A 22,612-nucleotide genomic window follows, 5' to 3' on the forward strand; every position below is an offset into this window, starting at 1 on the left:
CAGTCACACCGTGGTAATGATGCTCTTGACCTTCCTATTCCTCAGAACCAATACAACTCTTAAATATGCACACTTAGCAAATTATGAAACACACCATTTCCCACATTCTTGAGCAGTACAAGTATTCACCAACATCTGTCATTCTTCTATTTCATCTCGTGCACATAAGCAATTCCTCTGGGAGAAGCTGAAGAATATATAAATAATGATGCAATGACAGTGTTGCTTCCTCACTCCGTCATGCTTACCCGTATCGTCCATCCTATGAAAGCCACAGGACGGGAATTAAGTCACATAATTACATTAGTATTATCAGCCGCATAAATATGTACATTGTTTGATGCCACTTTGATTTTTCAATACTAAAAGACTAAAAATGTACACTTATTTAAAATTGTTTCCAGCGATATAGCGCCGCCCATATCAACTATTATAGTTAATGTTAATTGGAGTTCATTTTATTTTGATAAATTACTTGCCATGCTGTAATGCCGTAAAGTACAAAATATAAAAGGTTTTCATAGAAAAGTGCAAAGGTGTAAAGTTAAAGTGGCACCTCTATGGTGATTTTAAAAAGAATGGGGAGAAATCTAAGTGTCTATTTAAAAGGTTTTTTTCAATGGATAAAAAATGTTTCGTGTATTACACAAAATGCAATGGATATTTCAAATCAATTTAAAAATTTTATTTGTCTCCTGGGAGCAATTCAGAGATCCATAGAGCAGCTGGACACAGAATGGCAACAACTGTGCCATGTGATGCTTAAACACACGGAGCAGCTATAAGGCAACTGCTTTTCTCCTTATTGTGTTGTTGTTGTCTGTTGTTGTAGCAGCCATTGTCTCGTGGTGAGTTCATCAGATGTTGTTCTGGTAATGAGGTTAGAATTTCAGTGGTGCAGAGCAGCAGCTTGAGGTATCCGGTGTGAATGGCCTGTGTTTCCGTTTCACACCTTCTGACGACATGAACAGAATATGTAAATGAAGACGGCTTTTTTTGAGAATTCAGCCGTATTAAAATACTGTGTATGTGAGCGGAGAGTGAGATGGAAGCTAACATGATGTAAAATGCCTCCGTGTTGAAAAGCACCTGTGTGTTTTCCTCTCAGGTGCTCATGCTTTGCACTGTGCTGCTTTGATCTGACATGCAAACTCCACATAGTTCACAAACCGCATTTTTTTGTAAGAACAAACCATTCCAAATGCTTTTAAAGCCCTTACGGCCGCTGGAAACCGGACTGAAGCCACTGAGCTCAATTATGTAGTGCTACAGAAGAAAAGAATGTGTTTCAGTGAAAAGACATTTCACATTTACATCTTCGATAATAACTGACCATTCATGAAAAAGGCCCAGGACCATCTGATGAATGCAATCCCTGTTTTAGCTCTTATTTGGCCTCCTCCAACTCTTTAGAAAATTATACGGCTACTTATCTGCTTAATGCTCCATTATGTTCGCCATGAAACTGCAGACGTTGTCACTGCACTGTTTGATGCTCGGCAGTAATAATTCGGTGAGTTTTTTCACTTCTAACAGCTGCCTGTGTTTGGCTGCTAATGAGAGTGATAGGAACCAGTTGATCCAACATTAATTATACTGTCAGACAACAGTGGAAAATAAAAACAAAGGCTATTATTATGAATTGTTTGACAATACCCACACCTAATTATTTCATTCAGCTCATATCAAATCCTCCTTAATTGAATCAATCTACTCCATTATGCTTGCACAGAAAAAACCAAAGGGCATACATCCATGAGGCTTGTTGCGTCTGTAAACATCATACTCCCAACATCTTTTTTCTCTCTTTTTTTTTTCCTTTGTATTGATTCCCTCTCAGCTGCGTTCTTGTACTTACAGGTGAAACTGAAAAGTCAGTGAACAGTGTGCTATCTTGAAGTATAAACTGCAGATTTGTGTTTTATTCTTCTTGTCAGTTGTTCTTACCAAAACCAAAGGGTGGCAAATTTCCTTTTTCTTTTTTCTCGACCTATTTACCAGCCCCACAGGCCATTACGCTTACATTAATTGTGATTTAACCACGAAGGTAAACGATGCAGATGGGATTAGAGAAAATACTCTACAGCGGAAATTTGTTTTTGATATTAGTCTGACCCTTGTTTCTTCGTTTCTTCCCTTCCAGGATGAAAATGCGGCGGCACAGGGTGTTCTTGCTGTGCACGGTGGGTCTGTGCGTCATCTCCTTCCTCCACTACTACAAGGCCCTCCACTACGTCTCCCTGCTACGCGAGCTCTCCGCTCCATACCCCAACATCAAGTCCTTCATCATGGTCACCGGCTTCTTCTGGAGGGAGAAAGGTGTGGCTGCCACCCCGCTCAGCCCGGCCTCCCCCGAAGAGGCTCCTCCCCTACCTGTTCTCCGCCAGTCGGACACCAAAGCTAGAGGGATGGCGGGTTCTGTGGGAGGAGGCCTGGGGAATGGGGGAGTCATGGTTGTAGGTCCTGGAGTGATTGGCCATGCGGGGCTGGAGATGAGGCAGAGGGAGGAGCCGGCGCCTCCTCACCCGTGGGAGAAACCAGAGGAAAACCAGCCGGGAGATGCGCCAAATGAGGTGGGGTGGATAAACCGTCAGCATAATTTTATTTACAGTGAGAGATGAGAGAAACAGAATGACTTCTAGAGTGTGTTGCAGCCTAATACATCAGCCCAGTCGTAGAACAACAGCTTAATTTTAAAGCTGTCTGTTGTTGTGTTGGACTTTTGCATTGTAAGGATGGGCAACACTGTTAAACACCTTTCTCTTACTACAAGAAAGATGCGGTGCATTTTGTGCACTAATGAGGTTGTAGCGGACTGCAATATATTATATAAAGTGTTATCGTAGCCCTATAAGGTACAGTCAGTTCCAGCCATTTTCAGTACAAAAAAATCGCTAATATTTTGTTTGTAAATAAAAATATGACGAGAAATACAGGGAATATTGGACGCGCATCGCGAGGTGCATTTCCTTGAAAACCAACAATTCGTGGATCATATACCGTCTTCAAGACATGTTTTGGACAAAATAGTTTACTGGCTCGTTTCATCTGGATGTCCAAGGTTGGATTATGGCCGTTTTTTGTGGAATATTTTCATCTGTGTGTAATAATGAACCCGCAAATGTGAGTCGCGCGGTGTACGTTAAAGCCGTGTATAGAGAACGGATGGATGGATATTCGTTGTTTGTCGGACAAATGTGTTTTTCTCACCCGCTGTGGTAATCACATCTGAAAGTGGTTTATACCGGCGGATTCATGAGAATCTAAGCTTTCCATCGGCGTATAGTGTTTGTATAATCGCGTTTGCAGCTTTAGGCATTTAAGGAAATGCTTATGCAGATCTCAAACCGGTGAAGTGCAACGGGTTAATGCCGTGATTCCTAACCTGGGGTCCCCAGTGGAGGTCACAGCAAGGATGCTATAATAAGTTAATGTGAAGTGAAGTTCTGCAAAGCATGCTGTGGACTAATAACATCACTGAAAGCAAAATTCACAGCACGCGCACACACGAGGAAGAGGAAATAGTCCAGTTCATGACAGCTTGTTTAACCATATCCGCAGCAAAATTCACCAGAATGGAGGCAGTGCATGCAGTTTATCAAACACCTGTTCAACAAGTTGGACACAAACTTGTAGAAATGGGACATTCTGCTGCATTCTCACAGACAGTACTCTGTTCCTTCTTTAACCCCAGCCAGTATGTTTTACACAACCAGAGTGATCATTATGCTAATTTCTGCAAAGTGTTGCCAATACGATAAGAACAAACACAAATTCTGGGTAATGATTGACTAATTAGCTTTGTATGAGCAAATGAGTTGATTGAGCAGCCTCTCCTCTCCACCAGCAGCAGAGCAGAGAGTAACGGCACAGACGGTCCATCCCAGTTTCACATAAAAGACCTGCGTCCATTTCCTTATGCTTTATGTGGTGATATAAAAGAAAGAAATCCACTTAGGATTACCAAGCTCTGGTTAACTGAGAGCCTACACAGTCCTTTAAAAGACGAAGCTAAAAACAAGTCACGTCTAGTCACTGTTACTTATACGTACATTCAAAGCAACAACTTCATTACAAATGCACCTAACAAGTTTAGAAATTAAGATTAAGACCCTTCACTGTTATTTGTGGTCTGAATTTATAAGAGTTATGTAAAAATTAAGGATAAAACCAGTCAGCTTAAAGTGACTGAGTTTCCTGCTGTTCCTATGTGAAACTTACTGAGTTACTGCTGGAAATGCAACAAACATGGAAAAAAAAATGCATAAACCTGCTGGGAGATGATTTCAAAGAGTGTGAATTAATAATGCAATAAGACAGTATCTAAACCTGATCACAAGCCCTTTGTTTAAAGTCGGTGCTTTCGCATTGTGGACAGTTGAATCCATGCTCATGTCACCATGTCAGGACAATAAGTAAAAAGAGCATGAATGTGACCCATATGCTTTAAAGCACTGTCACAGATGTCTGAGAAGCTGTAAAGTAACATTTATACAGTAAGCATTTACCACAGACTATACCGCATTTATCAAACTGTGCACTAAGCCTACAAGTTTTTATCATCTTCTGATCATATTGCATCTTCTGCTGTCGCTGTTTTTATCAAGGATCACTTTCGCACGGTTTGCTGAATCCATGTGCAGCTTCTCAAGCCTCTGAAGTATGAAGAGCACGTTACATTTCTTAGCGTTACCGAGTTAAATCTTCACAAACATGATGTTCAGGTTTCTTGTATCTGGTGTCTGTGGTTGTTTTATTGCGCACAGACTGAATGTGTTTATATTGATGTACGCATAAGACTGTCACTCAGGTCCTTTGTGATCAAGTTAAAGATACAGTAAAAGACATGTGGGGAAAAAAATGGTTTCACACTAAAAGCCAACCTTAATTTGTGACCCCAATCTTCTAAACAAAAATCCAGGTTACCGTGTTCCTCCACCACATCCTGCTCTTACTGTGGACTTTGTTGCTGTTTAAACGAAAAACCTTGTGATTAGCTAAAATCTCTTATCACAGGCTACTTTTTCTAAAGCCTGAGCTCGGAAGGTGGTGCTGAGGTCTATTTTGCTGCTCTCTGTGGCAGGATGTTTTAGGAACCCTTTTCAGCTCGTTCTAATGTAACATTGCCTCATTCTTTATTGATCGCATCTCTTCTTCCATCTGTCCCCTGCTATCATTCTATTTTATCACTGAGCAAACAATGTTCAACCTTCAGCAAGTTCCCACATTCATTGTCATGGCGCCTCAGAGACAAAGAAAGCCGCCATGTTATCACTTATCCGAGAGCACATGGCCGGCTGTAAAGGGAGCGGACGCCAAATGGGTTTCTAAAGAAGCAATTCCTTGGAAACCAATGTTGCAATGATAAGGTGTCGTTGTGAGTTTGTTAGCCGCACTGTTATTGGTGGATATTCCTAAACGTTAACAGCAGGCTGGTTTCTCTGCCTTTGCATCCGCTCACATTACCTGGTAACCCAACAGTGTAGTCACTGCACTTTTTAAGATACGTTATTGCTAATATAACTGCATTGTGCATTAATGCGCACGTTTACACAACATCTATGAATGCAGAGTGCAACAAACAATTACAAGTGTACACTTTGCTTCAAAAGGTTAATACTTTGCACTGTTTCAACTAGCAACATTAGCGGTTCTACAAGTGTTTTGTGCGAGGACACTTCAGCGTGTGGAGAGGCCGAGGACTCAAAATCCAACCCTGAAATCAGCCGACTGACTCAGATTAGTCTTTGACGTTAATGTGATGCTTGGGAGGTAATATTATGAGCCAAATTTCATCTGATAAAGCACCACTGGGGATCATCATTTGCTGTAAAAATGTCCAAAACTGGGCTTCACAGTGAGGTCGTGGTTAGCACTTTCTCCTTGCAGCAAGAAGATCCCCGGTTCAAATTCGGCCCTGGGCCTGGGATCTTTCTGCATGGAGTTCGCATGTTCTCCCTGTGCATGCGTGGGTTTTCTCCGGGTACTCCAGCTTCCTCCCACAGTCCAAAAATATGCTGAGGTTAATTGATTACTCTAAATTGTCCGTAGGTGTGAATGTGAGAGTGATTGTGTGTCTGTATATGTAGCCCTGTGACAGACTGGCGACCTGTCCAGGGTGTCCCCTGCCTTCACCTGAGTCAGCTGGGATAGACTCCAGCACCCCCCATGACCCTAATGAGGATAAAGCGGTGTATAGAGGATGGATGGATGGATGGATGTCCAAAACTGGTGGAAAACGGACAAAAAAGCCTGAAAAGTGCATCCCCAGTCTTTGTCTTTTCTTTCACAGAACTCTTGTTTTTGTTTTTTACTTGTGCCCTGTCATTAAACCATCTTTGAATTTGTTCTCAAGGGGCCAAGAGCACCTCTCAGTTTCAAGGAAACTACTACAAGGCTTTTGTTGCATGATTACTCTTTATATAAACATTTCAAAGTAATTACACTGATTCAGAAACACACGTTTTACAAGCTAATATGTAGGTGGTATTTCAATGAGTAGGCACTATCAAAAGGCACCTTAGTGTCACTTTAAGTTACAATATTTTCCCTTCTACTTTAATCAGCTGTGGTGTAATTATCAGTTCCCTTCATTACTTTATGCCTATCGTCGGTGTACAGTTTAATTAATTGTGGCACTGAGACTTACTGTATTTTTTGAAGGGGAGGTCACCATAACTGTGTCCCATCATTGCCCTTTTTTTTCCAGAAGAGAGTTGAAGACCACTTGAATCTGCGGAACCCCGGCCACCCGGCCCAGCCTGCCGGGCCAGAGGTACCGTTTGCAGGAAAGGAGCACGTGGTGGTGTTTGCCCATGAACAACTGCCAGACCCTGTAGAATCAATGGGTGACCTCCACACCCGTACTCACCAGCTTCAAGACGACAAAACACCTTACTTTGTCCGCACCAAAGCTGGAGCCCTTTGCTTCAGACAAGGGACGGAGGTGGCCACCCCTAAGGAGTACTCTGGAAAGCCAGGGGGTGCTGTGGCTAACGGAGCCGGGGGAGCTGGTCGAGGTGGAGCTGCCGGGCAACGGAAACCTCTGGAGCTCCAACAGCAATCTTCCATAGCCCCAAAAGCCAAGGTGAAGGCCAGGGGCAATGGGAAGCGACTGGTCAAGTGTGTTTGCCGGCCGGGATGGCACGGACCTTACTGTGGGGTTCCCACCATGGTGTACCATTCAAACCTGCCAACCAAGGAGCGACTCACACCCAGAGAGACTCCACGGAGGGTGATCAATGCCATCAATGTAAACCACGAGTTTGACCTGCTGCATGTACGCTTTCATGAGCTCGCCCAGGCCGTAGACCTGTTCCTTGTATGTGAATCCAACTTTACTGCATACGGAGAGAAGCGGCCCCTCAGGTAAGACACAAATTTTTTGAACTGGTGCATGTGTGGAGATTATGAAAGCTATGCCCTTGAGGTTAAGTTGTATTTCAGTGAGATGTGTAATCCCCTACTGAGCTGCTCTGTGGCCATCAGTAGATGACTCTCTTTGCACCTGGTAGTAGAGCATGGTAAAATCAAATGCGCTCTCAGCAAACTTAAAGCTGGATGAAAGACGCCATGGTGGTACTGGTATTACAGTGTCATGAGAAGAACATCTATACACATGCACATCAAGCCACTTTGTTTCAATATCCATAAAGGAGTTTTTTAGGTCACACTGCACACCAGAGAAGCCCCATTCAGCAGTTTAAAACTCAACAGTTACGCATAATCCCAAATTTTGCCAAGTTGTGACACTGCTGGTGTGATGAGTAGTTACTGCTAACAGCTTGCAGTCTTTTTTTTACAGCCACCCTTCATGCTTCTGGACAATCAGTGTCTTGAATAACAATTACAGTTAGGTTCCTTTGGCAACAACATGAAATGTCTCAAGAGCAATTTTACACCAGATTATGACGAGAGACACGATTGACTCAGCGTGTAGCCTTCAATGGGGAGATTGGTATGTTCAATCACAGGATGTGACACTCCATGAGAGCAGCTACATTCAGTGAGCACTGTCTTTTGCTATGCATATCAGCAGGTTAATAACGTTGTTCCTGCATTCAGTTTGGTGTGTGGTAAGTGGCTTTTCTGTACTGAAAGGCGTCATTTGTCAGACAAGTGCCTTTCCGACCTGTTGTTCTTTATCTTTTCTGCTTTTTATTTCCATTTTCTTTCCAAATGCCAATTTCGAAGTGTTTTTTTTCTGTTCCATAGAAAATTGTTTAAAAATCAATTCACAGCCTTTCAAATCTTCTTGAGCTGCATAATCCATGACAGTAAACATCAAGTGTCTAGTCATTTTTTTTTTCAAAGTCGCATGCATGACAGTGTAGTTTAAAGCCACTAGACTTCTAATACGAGACAGTTATGTTGATTGTGTATCGCCTTATTATGGATTCTTGAAGTCCAACAAATGTGTCAAATCGATTTCCTCAAACGGTGTTCAAAGCAGAATTTTAATCATGTTTTAAGAAATAGATTTTCTGCTGCATTTCATGGTACAATCGCCAAACGTCAGCAATTGAAATAGCAGCAAACTCAGCCCACATGTCTACTGATTAAAATACATACTCAAAAAATAACAGAATAGGTTCAAGCACAAGCTGGCTGGTTAAAATCTGCACTACATTTTCAAGGAACTGCAATATTACATGATACAGAGCGATTTGTTAAGTATGAATGTACACTGTCATAGACTAAAGCATGTTTTCAGCATTTAGTAACACTGATCCACAATGTGGTAAAGACTGGAAACCAACAACCTCATGAAGCAGTAGGTAAAATACATTAGAAGATCTGACAGCAGCAGCTTTGGAGAATAGTCAACAAATACACTGCAATGTTTCTGGCTAAATAAACCACCTAATGATATTTGTGATCTCTCCAGTTTCCTGCGGCTCCTTCTCAACGGTACGTATGACTACATACGACACAAGATCCTGTACGTGTTCCTTGACCACTTCCCAGAAGGCGGTCGGCAGGACGGCTGGATTGCTGATGATTACTTGCGGACCTTCCTGACACGCAACGGCATGTCCAGGGTGGTGGGCGCAAGATCAGACGATGTGTTCGTCATCAACGACGCAGATGAAATCCCGGCACACGAGGGCCTCCTGTTCCTTAAACTGTTTGATGGCTGGACAGAACCTTTTGCCATCCACATGCGCAAGGTAACATCATGTCAGCTGTGAGAGAACGCGTGATGCATGAAATTTAGATCTTTTGTAGTTGTAGTGAAGCAGCTGTGCGTCCGCCGATTACATTTAGGAATGCATGCAACAGATGAACCATATTTCGCTTTTTTTCCCACAATTCTATTACATTTTCTTCTCTCTCTGTGTCCAGTCTTTGTATGGCTTTTTCTGGAAGCAGTTTGGGTCTCTAGAAGTGGTTTCAGGCTGCACGTTGGGGATGCTCCGCGAGGTCTATGATGGCGACGGTATCAAACTGCGCCGTCGTGAATATTACACCATGCCGGGTTTCCGTAAGTATGAGAATGACACGGGCCACATCCTGGTGCAGTGGTCGGTGGGCAGCCCCTTCCACTTTGCTGGGTGGCACTGCTCCTGGTGCTTTACGCCCGAGGGGATCTACTTCAAGCTGGTGTCGGCGCAGAACGGAGACTTCCCGCGGTGGGGCGACTACGAGGACAAACGTGACCTCAACTACATCCGCGATCTGATCCGGACAGGGGGCTGGTTTGATGGCTCCCTGCAGGAATATCCTCCCGCGGACCCCAAAGAGCACATGTACGCCCCCAAGTACATGCTGGAGCATTATGACAGGTACCACTACCTCCTGGAGAACCCTTACAACAAAGCGTCCAGACTGAATGAGCGCTAGGAGTTCAGTTGGGGGGAAAAAACAAATATGTGAAATAACTAGTAGGGTCCAAGTAAGGCCTCTGCACTGAGTTTTTGGGGTGGAACGGTACTGATGATTTACAGCTCTTGTAGGAGCAAAACTATGTATCTCCGCCAGGCAGCACTGATGTTGCAGGTTTAAAATCTCTTAAAAATCATTTCTTTGGGGTCAAAAAAGGGAACACTGAATCATATCCGCCATGGATCTACAGAGAAAGCATCAAGAGGATGCAAGCACTGGATAAACAAAATCATAGATTTCCTCATTCCTCCCTTTTTGAGGGAGACGCCAAGCTAACTCTTTCTGCCACCCCGCCCCTGTCCTCCCTTTCTTCACCCGCCAATTCGACACGCCTGTTCTCTGAGAGAATGGGGCAGCTTCAGTGAAAAGCCAGGGATATTTTGCAGACATGTGGAACCTGTGGAGATGAGAAACTTGTGAAGTGAAGGACATTTTTTTTTTTTTTTTTCTGTCCGTGTTTACTAAAGTTTACAGACCGGCTGACGTTCCCTCTTCACTCTCTACCTTCAGATGTCTTCCTGTCATATTTGGTGACCTACTTCCAGAAACAGACTCATGTTCAGATATTACATTTTTTCTTGGGTCGCAGTAGAAAATTACAACTCCTATTTAAACCCCCCCGCTGGAGTACCAACCGCCAAATGAAAGGGAATGACTCAGTGGAGATGTTTCAGCTCATACATATGCTCACATTCATCTTCATGCACCTTAGATCTGTCTGTGCGTTTGTTAAAAAAAAAAAGAGAGAGAAAGAAAAACAAAGGTGTGCTTGGTCAGTCTTTGTGTCACAACATGAGGTTTTGGGCTGTGAAGGAGGCATAAAATCAGCAAGCGGAAATAAGAGGGACAGACGGCAAGAGAAAAAGGACGATAATGAAGGCGGAAGAGAGCGGTGGTGATGGAAAGAAAAGTGTCTGCAGACGTACGAGTATTGCAGGGATGTGTGTTTCCCAGAGCTCTGAATAAATCATACCCCGTCGATGGCATCTGAGGCGGTTATTGTCGTTATTGTTCGTCCGATCTGAGAACAATCAAGACCAGTTGGGGTAAGATCACCCTTCAGTTTTTCATCTCTCTGACTATCCAGCAGCTGGAATAACTTAGTTTCCTTGGAAACTACGGTATGTGAAGTAGAGAGACGGGATGAGTGTTGTTAAGATGAGTGGGTGGGTTCACATCGGGCAAGGAGCTGCAGCGTTCAGACGAGGTCAACCCCAACTGTGAGTCCCCTTGATTAAATATTCTGCTTTCTACCCAGCTGCCACTAACAGACTAAAAATGGCTTTTCTAAGCTTGTTCTTTCTCCCATCCTCTCTTTATGCAGGCAGTGTTGCTCTTCCCAGTTTGTTTCCTCATAATCCCCATTAGCAGGGGATGTTTTGTTCACTCTTCATTTTGCTCATTATTTTTTCTCCAACGATTCTACTTTGTGTCAGAAATGGTGAAACTCGTCCTGTGACTTTCCTTCACTGATGCGTTCACAGACTTGCACTCGCTCTCCCTCCTTTTACTCTATATCTGTTTCATGCTAATGGCCCATTTCAATAACGGGAGTCTATTTATCTTCTCCATGGCTCATTTCTCTCCTTCCGGACAGTTCAGCCGTTATCATGCCTTCAGTTTGCCCACAGAACATTTAGACAGGCCTTCTCTGTGCCGTAGACAGCTGGCGAAGTGTGCCTAGGTGCCTGAATCCCCACCCCGAATCGTTTGGCACTCGTCGACAATGTCGCAGACATTTTGGTGAGCGTACTTCTGTGGTTGTGTGTGATGTGGGCTGAGGCCAGCAGGGAGCCGCGTTCCATTGTTGTGATGGGCAAGGAGAATGTAGCAGCAATGTTTACAATGCTACAGAGCAGTAGAAAAAAAAGGCTATACATGGAGCAGACAAGCACCGATCAAACAACAGTGCATGCATTGATTTTTCTCTTAACTGCAGATTGACTGTATCCGCCATCTGCTCCTTCAGCGCTTGTCTGGGCTTTGGAGATGCTGTTTACCTCGGCTTCGGGCGAGACGCTGTTTCAAGGTGGAGAACTCCTCAGGAGGAATAAAAAGTTGTAGAGGGGCCAGGATAGGACTGAGAAGCTATCAAAACCGTATGATAAAAGTTTAATGTTGTAGCTTTAATTCCACTTACAAACAAGGCACTGACAGAGATCGTCTCGGTACAGAATGCTCTTTTTTCCACCTGCTTAAAGTGTCCTTGAATCAGACGTTAAAGTTTGTCTTTTTTTAGATGTTGCCGATCTAAACCCCTAAAAGCCGGATTGATAACACAGTAACAAAGCTAAAACATGCTTAACATGTTAAGCATTTCTGTCCCTCAGTTCACCACCATGCTGGCTCTTCATGGCTGTAAGCTCTTGGTGGGAAAATGCGATTAACCAACAGGCCGCTGACAGTTGTGTCGGGCCTGTGCGTGGTCTGTGGCGGCAGCTGTTAAGGGGTTTGGTGTTGGTGTTGAGAGCCAAACTGCCATCCAAACCCAGAGGGGCTGCAGAGAAATGAGCTTTAAATAGGATTTGACATGAGGCAAGAAAAGAGGCGACGGCAATGCACCATTTAACACTTCTTATTTCTGAATTAGATTTTCTACCTTTTAAAGAAATAATGATTGATCACAGCTGATGGAACAAAAACGAAACGAGTGATGAATGTTAAAGAGAGGTGGGCAACTTGGGCCCTGAGTTAACACTTTAACAGAGTGGATGCTTTAGAGATATTAAATCATGAATTCAGGCAGTGGGCCATTTTGCATTAAAGCACTTCCTTTTTATCTGCTTCATTTTTTGATGATTTTGTGGCACATATCCAGGCAGGGGCACATCCCCTGCTGAATTAATGAATACTTTTGAGCTTTTCTAGCAAAATATCATAGATGGATGTTTTCTGATGTCAGCAGTGAACACGAAACTGACCAAAGTAGTCTCATTTGAATTACGCCAAACAAACAATTTTGCCCTCTTCCCTCTGACTTCAAGGCCTCAAACCGCAGCCTCTTTCTTGGTTAAAAAATGGGTTCACTCTCACAGCTCCGTGCTGCCGTTTGCAAAACTAAGTTTGTGCTTTAAAGTTAAATGCCATCTCTGAAATGTGACCACAGGGGTGTCGGTTCAACTCGTCAAGAACTGGGGTGTGTGTTTGTGTTTAATCCCTGCCAAGAGGCATTTAACTGAAGTTAACTCCCAGCTCTCAGCCTGCTGCAATCAGGCCGTACATCTGGTGAGCAGTGTGCGTGTTTGTGTATCCCCATGTATGCTCCACAATTTTAAAATCATTTCTGTATGTGTGCAACAGACAGAGTGACTCATGCCAGATAAGGGTGTCTGGCGTGGTAAAAGACAAGTCAGGTTGCTTCTTACTTGGACTGTTTCCCTATTATCGCCATGGCAACAATCCCTCTGATGAGTCCCTTCGATCCCCCACAGCCTGAGGTCATCAGCCAGGATAGGAGGAGAATAGGATAAGAGGTGAGGGAGTGCAGAGGGCATACGATTGGAGAAATCACAGCATAGTTTTCCACTTAGCTCCACCGGCAGAACCTGACATGAGTATGAAATGCAAGCTCTCTCATTGCTCAGTCATTTTCGGTAAATGTCACAGCACTGCAGAGCTGAGAATAGTCACACACACACAGCGTACACCATTACCCTGCACACACCTTTATTTTTCTTACTGTTTGTTTGTGTCTTTTTGTTGATTTGACTGGCCCATCCCAGTATGCAGACAATTTGCATGAAAAGCAGAAAAGCTAGACAGGAAAAGCGGGTTTTTTTGTTTGTTGAATGACATGAGAAGCCTTTTTTTTTTTTTTTTTTTTTTTTGGACTGAGCAAAAACAGGAACACAAATATACAAAAAAAAAATAAGCAGTCCTTTCTCATACAAAGCCATCGCTTGCTCTATGGAGAGTGGAATCCAGAAAGAGACATTTAGGAAATAATCCTTCCAGCACCGCTCCCAGTGACAGTCTTATTGGATGAAGCGCGGTTATGACACAGAGGAGGGGAGGGAGGTAATAAGCTTGACCGAACGGCTTTGATTTTTCACTTTGATGAGGGAGAGTCATCGCGGTGATGAAATGAAAACCGTCCAAATGAAGGGAGCAGCTCATCTCCTCTGTGAAAGAAAATCTATAAACCGGTGACAGTTTAAGTAAAGATGAGGTTGTGATGTTGAAAGACTGGAGCGGCGTCTGAGCCGCCTCGATGGGCGTGCAATGGATTCAAAGAGGCCGATATCCAAAGAGGAGGGTCTGTCTTGCTCAAGGACACTCCAGCAGATTGTGGCCGCTTAGAAGGTGCTTAAAGTCTGACAGATTTGTTAGCGGACAGACTAATCGCTGCTCTGACCTGTAGCTTGCTGTCAGTTTTTCTCATGATCAAACCTAAAATCAATAAAGCAATAACCAGGGCTGTAGTGGAGGTTAAATGTGTCTAAACACTATTTACCCATCACTTAAATTCTGAAGCAGAATTCATGCAGCTGTGCCTCAGCGTTTACAGACTTTTCACCTGTTAGTGCATGAAAACTAGGCTTCCTCTCTGATTGAATCTGGAACATGGATCCCTCATTCAGCACCGTATTAACACAGAGCCGCTATGAGTCCGACATCCGCCTGTATGACCCAAGAATGAAAACAAACGCACCCCCCATGGTAAAGCTAGCAAACTGATCGTTAAGCCTGCGGTGCGACTTTTATGGGCAGAGCATGATTTAGAGTCCAGAGGAAAGACGTTTGGCATCTTTGTTGTATAGAGCAACCTGTCAAATGAAACACCAAAACATAGGCGGAAACCTGTATTTTTGAATAATATTTTTAACCATTCAGTTTGTCAGCTTTACTGCTGCTTTGTAGATTGAGCTTGAAAGTAACTCTGCAGCTCATAACCTGCTTAAACGCCGCATGAAGCTGTTAATTCACAACGACTGTAATTAACACTGTGCAACTTTGAGTACTGCTAGATGGACAGCTTTAAAAAGTGGGCTTGCAACAATCGAATTAAATGAAACCGCTCTGAGGTGGCAAGAAAACGTTTAAGGTCTACCTTATTGATTTTTTTTTTTTTAAGACATCATTTAAATGCAAGCAAACAGAAGGTTGTAACCCGCTATAAAATGACAGACAAATCTCTCACTAAAGGGACTTACGCTGTACAACAAACACGCAGTCTTCTGATTTAATTTAACCCCCTGAACCTCTAGCAGTTTGTGGGCGTTTCCTGCTTCTGTCACATTATCCACTCTTATATTGACATTAATCCTAAAACACAAATATACATATTCTTTCCATTATTTATTGCACAAAAAATGTTTAAAAACTGGAATGAACACATGTAGTTTTGCCCAAATCTGTAACCAATACTGGAAAAATGGGTGTTCCACATACTTTAGATATTTAATTACTTCCATCTTTAATTTGATGTCAGGTTTGTGTAAATACAGCCTGCAGTTCAGCTCAGTTGAGCTGAAAAATCTCTGAAGCACAGAATATTTCTGTTTTTACATCTGCTTCCAGCAAATGGTTCATTTTTGGTCCGTTTTATAATTCTTACAGTTTATTTAAGTGCTGTTTACATTAGTGTGGTTTAAAGACAAAACTGACAAATTGAACAAATTACTTTCAAATCAGACAGTTATGTTCCTCTATTATAATGAAAAAAATGATCAGAATTAAACGCCACATGCTGCAGATTGTGTAGTGATTGCAGATTGGTTTTCAGTGCATCCCAATCAATGGAGGTAGGCTTTTATTCTACCACTAGGGCCCTGCTAATAAGCAGTCTTTAACCATATCAGCATAGCCTTCAGGATGTCACAGCATTTTCGGCGTTTTTGTCGTTTCCCCAAAGATACAAGCTCCGGCTCTTAATTTGATCCGTTTTCTCTGAGCCGCTTGCTTCAGTTGATTAGAACAGAGGGAATAAATTAAGTGTAAAATGCAGAACTGTAAAGGAGACAGAGTGATACTGCTGCAGACAGGTTTGGAGTTGCGTTGCTAGGTAACAGCACGGTGCCAGCTTTATTTGCTTTCAGTTATTGATATCAGCAAGAGGAAATAGCCATTTGGAAGATTTGTGGTTGAAAGTGCAGTGGTCTAAAGTTAGCATGAAAGCGCAGTCAGCGGGTGTTTTCTCAAGAATCATTTCCATCGTTCTGCGAGGGTGGTCACAGATGAAATCATCAGTTCCATTTAATATTTTATTTGGCAAAAATGATCGTTTATTTAAGAACATATCTTCACATGATTCACACACCTAAAGGCCTAAACGGGCACCCCAGTGATTTAGTATCCTGCGTCCCATCAAAACACAGAATTGATGCAGCAGGAGCAGAGACGGCCTCCAAACACAGGATCTTACGTTGGGTCACATGTTTTTACTTCTTTGCCTTGTAAATACTCCAGTTTACAAAACAAGTTATTTGTTCTAAATTATAAAAGAAAGTTTTCAAGCCCTGGTCGACTTAACTTCAGTGACATCACCATGGCATCATCGGGCCGCCGTGGTAATGTTTAATTAAACTGACAATAGAATTGGTGAGGTTGCTCTTAATTATATCTTAAAGCCCAGAAAAATCTGAAACATCAGTCTAAATAGATCACTATCAGCCCTCATGCCCCCCATTGTCAGACCGGCCCGTTTTCCAGCACGCGCACGCTAACCGCCAGCACATGTTTGGAGCGTTCAGCGTGTGAGTGTGTATTCTGTACAGATGTGTTTCTGCAGGGCTGCGTTTCCCCACCATCACCCCCCATCTGTTGTTGTGCTCACAGAGTAGCTGACTGGCTGCTTGTCCACGGCGCTTACATGCCTTCACAGCTCTGGACCCCCGCCAGAGCTGTGGCTTCCACCCATTGATCTTTTCCAAGAAACATTAGCGGCAAGCAGGCCGGAAATCAAAGAGAGGAGGGTGTGGGGGTGCAGAGGAAAGAGGGCCCATTTTACTGGGATCCCTCTCTTTTTTACTTTGTCCGTTTCTTTCTTCTTTCTTTTTGATGGCTCCTTGCATGGCTCTTGAAAGCGGTATGGCAAAGGTGTACGGTCTTCTTTGCTTCGTGTGACTTTTCAGCTAATTCATTCCGAAGTCCATAACTGTGAAGAACATTGTGGCTAAATCAGGCTGAACACTCCACCGCTTCAAATCAAGAAATTAGCTTCTTGTAAAAGGATTTGGAAATGGGGCCCAGCGCATGTCTCCCAACAGGCTGTCGTCTTGGCTGTAAACATGTTGTTATTCTCTTCATGCTAGTGACGGAAAGCATGCACATTCCACAGCCTGAGCAATCGCATTTGCTGCGACAGCTGCATCGATGTGTCACCGCTGATTGGAAAACACTCCGACCACAAGCAGTGCAGCCAAACAAGTGCACGGCCGAATCCGCTTTTCTGTGCTTGGTTGGTGCTTAATGCCTGGATCTGGTCATATTACACCTGTTGTGATGCAAATAAGTCGTGCTAAAGGGTCAGTCCACTCACATAAGAAAAGTGAAGCATGTTCCCACTCCTTTGCAATGCTACATTATCTGAACTTAGTTTTATCTGCCTAGATTTCGAGATAAGATTTTATTTTCCTGACTCCACCCTAATACAATATTGATAGTGGTTTTCCTTCAAAAGACTTTCTACCGCAGAAATTGTCCTCATGACAGCTACTGACGGTGTGTTTTATGGATCATGTGGAATAAAAGAGTGATTGTTTTTATGAATCCCACAATAGATGCTCCATTCTCTTTAAGCATTCAGAGCTGGATGCTGATATCTCAAAACCTGGCTAATAAAACCAAAACTGAACTAATCCTTCACCGCATTAGAAAGTGTTTCTTCCACTGAGGAGTAGTACCTTCCTTTTGTTTACAGTCTCGCTAATGAGTAAATCAATTGGCTCCAGTCCAGTTCTGCTCAGAAAGAGCAGCCAAACTGTGGGAAAGAATTTTCTCTATCGCACAACGAAGCGAGCGCCGCCTCAGCAAAGCGACTAATTCAGTTACGCAGCGTTGAATGTGAAACAGTGGAAACATTTGTAACGAAGACCAGGAAACGCTGCTTCTGTAAACATGTCAGGCTTTATCACATGAATGTGTCTGGAGTGTATTGGAGAGGTGTGTGTGCGCACAAGTGTTGGTAAGTCAGGAGTCATAGCTCTCGTGAATGCCTTCCAGGACAGATTGCCGGCTTCGGGGTGGGTGTGGGACGCGTCTGGTCCAGGAGTCCATATGTTGTGACGGGGCAGATCAAAAGATGAAAGTCGGTGCGGCGCCGCGGAGACAGATGGACGCTGTGACACATACGCTCGCGAAAAGTCGGGCAAACAGACAAGCTGACACCTGGCTGCAGATCAAATGCCGTCAGAAACTGGAGGGATGAGTGTTTGTGTGTGACAGACAACACGATGTGGCCAAAAGTATACAGACATCTCTGACAGCGCATGGTCTCAGTTTGGCTCCTTTAGTTCCAAATATGGGAAATCCTAAAGCCCCTGAAACCCAAAGTATTTCTATGTCATGATGATATATGCAACAAAGTAAACACATGAGTAGGCACTATTTATTAAGAATCTAAGACAACAAAATTCATCAGATATTTCTACATCCTGACTGGTGCAAATAATATATGACATCACTTTTTCTACCTTAGTCCCACCCTGTAACAAAACCTGAAATAAAGTAGAAGAAACAGGACTTTCTAGTGTGAAACGGTCAAAACTGTGCTGACTTTGGTAGAAAATAGTCCATGCATGGAAAGAGGCTGATTGGAAAATAAATGTGAGCATTTAACGTACTATTTCAGACTGCAGCCCACACGCAGAGATCTGTATACTCTCGCCCATGTTTGTTGTGTAGGTTGATTCCTCTTTGTGCGGTTTGTGCGCCGTCTGCTTTGTAAGTCGAGGTTCCCTGCAATTCTCGGAAACCTGCCGCTCCTTTGCAGCCCAACCTGAGTTGAGACGGACACAGAGAACGAGGGTGACTGGGTTAGAAAAAAGCAAATGAAGGGGAGGGGAGACTGAGGGAGCAGCCTCCAGAGGGGGTTTGAATTCCTCGCAATCAGAAACGGAGACCGAGATGGAAAGAGGGAGGGCGTGATCCTTACAATCAGACTTTCCACATTTAGAGCGTCTCCCCTCTTTGTTTTGGTTTGCGCTTATGCTTTTATGTGAAGTCAATCGATGTGTCCTTCCTTTTTGGGGTTTGATTTTAAAAGTTTTAATATTGCTTTTGGTGGAGGCCTGAGAAACAGAGAGGGATAGGTGACCAGTGTCTGTTTTTCTGTTTAACTTTGTTTTTGTACTTTCTTATTTGTAATTTCATCCACTTGGCAGCTTCATATTTAATATCTTTTTAAGGCGGTGAGTGAATGTGTGAGCCTCCTGCTAAGATAGACTTCCACTCCACCTCACAGATCTTTTACCTCCTCCGATGACATAAAGGGGACTTCATACTGTGGCGGCCATCTTGTTTTGTTGTTTTTGTGACATCATCTTTTCCTCGTGACCTTAACAGCATCACCACTTGATTTATGGGTTGCTTTTTTTGTTCTGATATATTCTTCCACTGTTTTTCTTTGATTTTTTTTTTATGCACACATGGCAGTTGCACTCGCAGATAACTACACACACACATACATTCTCACAATGACGCAAACACACGCACACACAGTACAGTCTCTGTTTTTTGTTGTTTTTTTTCTTTTTGGTCTGATAGCAGCCATGTCTTCTGCTGGTCAAACAGTCAGACCACTGTAGGCGCTCTGTTTGAGCCCTCGCTGTCACGTGATCGCTGTGAAGGCTGACCATTGTGTGACCAAAAAACATTTTTGTCATCACTCAGCCACTCAGAACCGGTTCGGGCTGGAGTCATGACCCGAGAACAACCCAGGAAACAGAAGGCAAAAAAAGAAACTGCCATTTTTGCCCTCATCTTTTCTTTCGGTCTTCTGAGTCCGTCACACAGCAAAGCGGTGCTGGTTTGATGCTTTTTTTTTCTGCTTCTGTTATCACTGATATCCTCTGTGTGTGTTTTCCCCCTCCAAACAGACAAAGATGTCACAAAACTAAAATATATATATTTGGGAAAAAGCTTTTTGTTTGAGTTGCATGCTGAACTGCATAAGAGTAATTCTGTCTGTAAAACTATGAATTGCACCTTACTGGAGGGATGTGCTTTTTTTTTGTTTTTATGCATACATAAATATATATATGGGGGATGTATACTGTTTTATTTTTGATTTTGATAAAGGATGTAATTGTTAGCTAGTCAGGCAATGTATGTATCTTAAACAGGGTTCAGATTTTTTTTTTTTAACTATTAATAATGCGGAGTTTCACTCTAGCTGATCAGTCACTGGTGTTTGTTGTAGGACGGCTTCACTAAGCAGAAACTGACCGTGGTGAGCATGAAAAAGCCCAGCAGAGTTCCAAAAATACTTGTTTTCAAAACAGGAGTTTCCTGTCTTTACTTGACTAATCTGGGAATTCTGTGATTCTTTAAGATAAGACACAATTTGACAAAGTGTTTATCTGAGAAAATTGATGAATTCTGTGCCAACTGGAGAATAAAGTAGAAAATCATGGTGATAGCTGCTGCTTAGTGAAGCATCGTCTGCATCTATTCACACACACACACACACACGCACACTGGCCTGTCCTCACACGGTGACCACTAGGAGGCGATCTGCTGGTCCTCCCAAATAGCACACATCCACACTCCCTTCTTCCGCCTTCCGTCCATCCTGTCCTTGAAAAAGGGCGAAAAATACCGACAAAAGACACCATGTTGTTCACACACAGACACACAACAATACAGTCTTGGCAGATGAGTGGCACTCGGTGTGGTGCTGCCACCCGGTCTAATGTCCCCGGGGCAGAGTACTGTCTGCAGCCAATTAACCAACAGGGCTGTTTGCCAGTTCCATATCCATCTAATCCTCTCCAACCGCCCGCCGGTTTGCCAGAATAAGCCCTCCATTTCTTTATAGACTTTGTTGTGTTGAAAAGAGAAGAAAAAAATATGGTTTACAATGGGAGAGGGCTAATGAAAGCAGGTTAGTTGTTTTGGTGTATCTCTATCGGATAAAATCCTGGTGAATCTGAATGGGTTGCAGCACTTTGTCTTTTATTTTATAAACGATGAGATCACACCATGCCCCCGTTTTTAAAAACAAAAACAAAAAAAAAACGGTCACACCTTTTCAGGAACACATTTCCAAAAGCAGGAGGAGCATGACTGGACATTACTGTTTTATTTTTGGCACAGTGGCTGCACATGAGCGAGCCCTGCTACACATTGTGATAACATACAATAACGCAACCTCTATGCCCTGCCTCCCTCTGTCCCCATGCACTGATAATGATTGTAAATGGTCGCATAGTTTTATTTTTTATATCATTGTTGGGGCTTCATTTTGTTTCTGGGGTTGTTTTTTTTTTTTTTTTTTTGTATTTTGTGCTGTTATTTTGAAATGATTTGATGGGTCTCTGTGGGAAAATGTGTGTGTGTGTTCTGCAGCTTACTGTATGTGTGCGTGACAGATGAGTAAAAGAGACTGGATGCGTTGTTTAGTGGCTCTGTGTTCAGCTCCCGATGCACATCAGCCCTTTGCCTGTGTTCATCATTGTGCCAGTGTGTTCAGGTGTTCCCTTGCGCCTACATTCGTTCATCCAAATGAAGAGAAAAGGAACTGGAGATGAAGAGGAGAAGGCAGACGGCCTTTTCCCTCGGGGGGGAGAAAAACACATGCGAGAAGATACTTTTGAAAAAAGGATATTTTTCTCCTCTGCGGGGGGGTCACAAAGAAGAGTGTACATTTCTAAGTTAATTGAAAATGATGAATAAAAAAATCATTTGTTCTCAATATGAACGGCTGTATGTTAACCATGAACAAAAAGTAATGAGTTCTATGACAAAGACATATAATAAATTAATTTTAAAATTTTAAGCACCGCTGTCCGTTTGACTTCAAAGCGTGTGTGTGTGTGTGTGTGTGTGTGTGTGTGTGTGTGTGTGTGTGTGTGTGTGTGTGTGTGTGTGTGTGTGTGTGTGTGTGTGTGTGTGTGTGTGTGTGTGTGTGTGTGTGTGTGTGTGTGTGTGTGTGTGTGTGTGTGTGTGTGTGTGTGTGTGTGTGTGTGTGTGTGTGTGTGTGTGTGTGTGTGTGTGTGTGTGTGTGTGTGTGTGTGTGTGTGTGTGTGTGGATGTTCTACACTGTTAATAGATTACTGTGATTTGCATCATCCATCTCTCATCTCACTAGAGGGCAGCACTGCAACACACATCATTACATCTCATTAGGAGGCATCACAGCAAACTTTCTGTTGCTCTGGATTCCTTTTAATGAACTGCTAATGGAAAGAAAGGCATTGCATCTGACTGAATGCTGTGCAGAACTCTACATTGCATATTCAAAAGCCGTAAGCCTTCGCCAGCCTCAACCGAAGAGTCCCTTCGTATTTTTTGTGACTGTTGGTCACACCTGAGTCAATAACTGCTTCTCAGTCGCACCGAGGAAGGCCGGATTTTTGTTTTGTCTACAATATGTTTCTTTTTTTGCAATTTCTAAAATGAGATGTAGGAAGAGATAAAGATCAAAATTTAGCTAAGATGTCTGAATTTTAATTTTCCACACAAAAAGCTCACATCGCACAAGATCTGTTCAAGAACCACTGAAAAATTTAGAATCTACCAATTCTTCCCTGTTTTCATTGTTTCTGGCAGTTGTAGTATTGTGGGT

At 43.0% G+C, this 22,612-nt stretch overlaps 1 protein-coding gene across 2 annotated transcripts in view; it reads left to right on the plus strand.

Moving 5' to 3' along the window:
* mgat3b (beta-1,4-mannosyl-glycoprotein 4-beta-N-acetylglucosaminyltransferase b) overlaps positions 1 to 21,823 on the plus strand; it is an 82,637-nt gene extending 60,814 nt beyond the window's left edge. The window contains exons 2-5 of one of the 2 annotated variants that reach the window (XM_051946101.1): positions 2,144 to 2,573; positions 6,710 to 7,368; positions 8,888 to 9,170; positions 9,346 to 21,823. In XM_051946101.1, coding sequence (XP_051802061.1) covers positions 2,145 to 2,573; positions 6,710 to 7,368; positions 8,888 to 9,170; positions 9,346 to 9,843 — 1,869 coding nt within the window. In that variant the 5' untranslated portion in view covers position 2,144 and the 3' untranslated portion in view covers positions 9,844 to 21,823. The remainder of the gene's footprint in view (positions 1 to 2,143; positions 2,574 to 6,709; positions 7,369 to 8,887; positions 9,171 to 9,345) is intronic. The other variant, XM_051946102.1, reaches the window with a different exon arrangement.
* Positions 21,824 to 22,612: the final 789 nt, after the last annotated feature.

The sequence above is a fragment of the Acanthochromis polyacanthus genome, chromosome 3 (assembly GCF_021347895.1).
Source record: "Acanthochromis polyacanthus isolate Apoly-LR-REF ecotype Palm Island chromosome 3, KAUST_Apoly_ChrSc, whole genome shotgun sequence".
NCBI classification, from domain to species: Eukaryota; Metazoa; Chordata; class Actinopteri; family Pomacentridae; genus Acanthochromis; species Acanthochromis polyacanthus.